This window comes from Lissotriton helveticus, chromosome 7, assembly GCF_964261635.1.
Source record: "Lissotriton helveticus chromosome 7, aLisHel1.1, whole genome shotgun sequence".
Lineage (NCBI taxonomy): Eukaryota > Metazoa > Chordata > Amphibia > Caudata > Salamandridae > Lissotriton > Lissotriton helveticus.
This window is the reverse complement of record NC_136068.1, coordinates 716,616,524-716,620,432: the sequence shown is the minus strand read 5'-3', so window position 1 is coordinate 716,620,432 and position 3,909 is coordinate 716,616,524. Positions and strand designations below refer to the sequence as shown.

Sequence of the window (3,909 nt, the reverse complement as noted above, 5' to 3'; positions counted from 1 at the left end):
CTAAATGACATCTTGGGAACTTAATGCATGTTAACTGTTTATAATATTTCCCTGAATTAACGTATTGGGACTTCTAAATGTTAAATAAAACTTTAAAAAACAAAAAACATTTAATATACATATAAATACTTGTCGAACTTTGACCATTGCATAGAAAATAATAATTGTAGAATACTTTTCTTTCAACAGTAATTTGAGATTCCGAGACACTGTTAAATTAAATCAAACTTGTTTTATTTTTGACGGTTTTGTGTAACATTCTGGCTACTTGAGCCGTACAAAAAAGGTAAAAAATATTAGAATGCGCTCTCCCACTAAAGTACAACTTGACTATAATGTAAATGCAGGTGATTTTTTAATAGAAATTTTAATCCACACAATTGTAAATAGAAAAAAAATCTACATAATGTCACATTTATTAGTACCCTACACTTACAAGTGAAAAGAAACTGCACTAATGTGGGCTTCAGTGCTGAGCTACTCATGTTTTTTTAGATTCATTTTAAAATATATAGTGTATATTTATAGAGGGTGTTGGCCTCGCAGCTTCATTTGTTACAACCTACTGTCTCTTGATCTTGGTGTTCCCAAGGGATGGGGTCGTTATCTTGATCAGAAGGAAGTGTTTCCCGCTCATGCCAAAACTGCTCCACATCTGGAAGGACTGGTGCTTCCTTGTTGTCAGGGCTTCCCAGTTGATGCTGGGAGCAGGAGTGTTCGGGGTGGAGGGGAGATGCCAATTGCTCCTGGGAATGAACGGAATCTGGAATACCTTCTGAGTTACCCGCTTGGCTTTCTTGGTTGTCAGGAGCAGCTAATGGTTTTTTCAGAGCTATCCTTTTCCACAAGCCCTTAAACCCTTCTCTGAATTCTTCTGACATAACCAAGAATATGAGTGGATGTACCGAAGAAATTGAAAACATAACACACTGAGCCATAATCTTAAATGTGTGAGGTGGAGAAGGACCATCTCTTTGTAGATGCCACATCCAAAGCCATGATATCCATTCTGGAAGCCATAGGATAGAAAAGGTGAGCGAGACGCTCATCAACATGACAGTCAGGCGCCTGGACCTGATCTGGTTCCTAAGATTCTGGGTTTTGGTCCCTCTGCGTTGGCACTGGCCATAAGCTTTCCAAAAATACAAGAATTCCAGGAGAAAAGGGGTGCAGAAAACAAATATGGGGAACAGTTTTACAAAGATAGCCATGAATTCATGCGCATACTCTGGAATGTCCAATAGGCACACCATTGAGCCTGCCAGTTGTTTGGTGGAGGTGAAGAACCATTCAGGAAGCGGTAAAATAAAAGCCACGAGCCATGTAGACACCAGAATGGCCACGATGGTTTGATGCTTGATGTTTACTTGTTTGGTGGGGTTGCTGGCGTACATGTAGCAGGCTTTAGCCACCACAGCTATGGTAATGCTCTTAGCCGTCATGCAGACGTGCACGAACCAGTCCGATGTCTTGCAGACAAACCAGCCCAAGTTCCAAGTGTCTTTGGAGTACACAGCAGCCCGGAAAGGAACCACGAACGCCAGGAGGAAGACATCTGCACAGCTCAAATTAAAGATCAAGGAGTGGATCAGGGAGGGCTTCCCTTTCCTGGAATTGTGGAGCAGGATCCCGATCACACACATGTTGCCTGCAAAGCCCACCAAGCAGATGACCACGAGAAGGGCAGGGACCGTCACCTTCCACTCCCTGGAGTCCGGTGGGAGGTACCCGCCAGCAAAGTGCATGTGCTGGGGCAGCAGCGAGCTGTTTGTTGAGCTAAGGTTGGAGAACTGCACCGGGACCTTCTCCATCGGGAATTCACCCAAGGGAAATCTGCTGCCTTCCCCGAATCTGGTTCCTGTACCTGCTTCTTGTGCACTCAGCAGTCGACTGAATGGCATGAAAGTGCAGCCGCCCCTCCAGTCTCGAGCTTTATAGCTCGAAGTCCTATTGATTGACAGTTCCCACCAGGAGTGCAGAGGCTTCTGCTCATTAGCAAGTGTAATGGCGCCCGTTCTGTCCCATCGAGTAATTAAAACACGACTCTACTAAATTATGCACAAGAAAGGATGTGACACCAGTCAGGAGAAGGAGTAAAGCCGTTTAATCTCATATATATATATTTTCACATTCCAAAGAACTCTGGATTATCTCTGGGTTATTGTTTTGTTCCTCATTGCCTGTATAATGTAAGCGTAATTTATTTTCCGTCTCGTCCGCTATGTAAAGAGTTCATTGATAGCAAGCTGGGTGTTTAGAAGGGATTAGTTCAATTCCCTTGTGGTGAAATCTCGGCGGGTGAGCGCGCTCACAAGGCGAGTAGGTGGAATAGATTTGTTTCATTATCTTCCTTAATTGCTTTTAACTAAGTATTTAACAAATATATTCATTTTAAGGTCGGCGCTGTATTCCCATGTCGCTGGATAGTATTCAGAATGCAGAGCAGCCAAGTTGGGTTTCAAAACATTAACTGAGGAGCATGATCTGAAATGTGGGTAATGATTGAACAGAAAGTGTCTCCACAAGAAATGGCATAAGACAACCTTTTGACAAGTGAGGCAGGGTTTTCAATAGCTAAATTGTCAGCTTTGAACCAAGGAGATCTGCATTCTAATCCCGGCCTCACCGCCGACTTGTGTGACCCTGGGTAGATTTATCTGTCTCACTTTTACTTGCTGCCAAAATGGATACTTTAAAATATTTGACATAAGCCAGAATTGGGATATAACGAGATGCACATCAGTGTAAAGGTTTTTTTTCTCTTACTATTGCAACTTCAACCAATAACTCCTAGTAGTATGGACATTTTGATATAGTGTTTGAATGCAACACCTTTCTTAGCAAGGGTAGGCAGTCCATTCTAACCATACAGATGCACACAGTAACCAGCTTTGGCAATGCCAATAGGTCTTGCCTACACGAGCTATTGGCTTTGCCAATTAGGTTTAGTCATGTTGTACACCAGAGAGGCTGCTGTTCAGCATGGCTTACAGTTAGTGGGGTGGAGTGTCATGGTACAGAGCAAAGGGAGTAGAGTGTCGTGGTATAGAGCAAAGTGAGTGGGGCAGTGTATCATTGTATAGAGTGGAGTGGAGGGGGCGGGTAGAGTAAAGTGGCATAGTGTCGTTGAGTTGTGGCGGGAGTAGAGTATAGAGTGGAGTGGAGGGGAGTAGAGAGTGTGGAATGGAGGAGAGTGGTGTGGAGTATCGGGAGCTGCGTATAGTGGAGTAGAGTGGCATAGAGTAGCGGGGAGTGGAGTGGAGTGAAGTGTTGTGCAGTGGCGTAGGGTAGAGTGAGTAGAGTCATAGAATGGAGTGGTATAGAGTTGAGTAAATTGTCAGCGTGAAGTGTCATGGAGGGAGTAGAGTGGTTCAGAGTTGAGTAAAGTGGCATAGAAAAAGTTGTGTGGAGTGGCATAGTGTTGTAGAGTAGCGCACCACAGAGTAGAGTAAACTAGTGAAGAGGGAGTTACCTAGAGTGAAGTAGAGTTGAGGGGCATAGTAGAGTAGTGTGTCCGAGTAAAGTGGATTGGAGGGAGTGTCAGAGTGGACTAGAGTGTTGTTAGAGTGGGGTAGACAAGAGTGTCACAAATTGGCGTTCAGTGGTGCAAAGTGACGTGGAGTAGTGGTGTAGTATAGATTGGAGTAAAGTGTCAGTGTAGTGGCGTAGAGTATTGTTGTAGAGTTGAGTGGCGTAGTGTGGAGTATTCATGGTGTGGTAGCACATTTTCAATTGAAATGACAATTACATTTGCAGAGAAATGCGGTTTTACTGATACAAGTACATAGTGCACAAATGATGTGTGGAAATGTGTTTCCACCACACTTCAGAATTACAAAATCTGCTTCATTTTTGTGATTTCCAAATTCTGATACATTTTGAAATATCTTCACAGTTTACATTTTGAAA

The 3,909-nt window shown here is 43.4% G+C and overlaps 1 protein-coding gene across 1 annotated transcript; it reads right to left on the bottom strand.

The window, feature by feature from the left end:
* Positions 1-381: 381 nt before the first annotated feature.
* Positions 382-1,811, bottom strand: GPR151 (G protein-coupled receptor 151). Its single transcript, XM_078650657.1, has one exon. It carries the CDS (start codon positions 1,809-1,811, stop codon positions 549-551), a length of 1,263 nt encoding a protein of 420 aa, XP_078506783.1. The 3' UTR covers positions 382-548.
* Between the last annotated feature and the right edge of the window lie 2,098 nt (positions 1,812-3,909).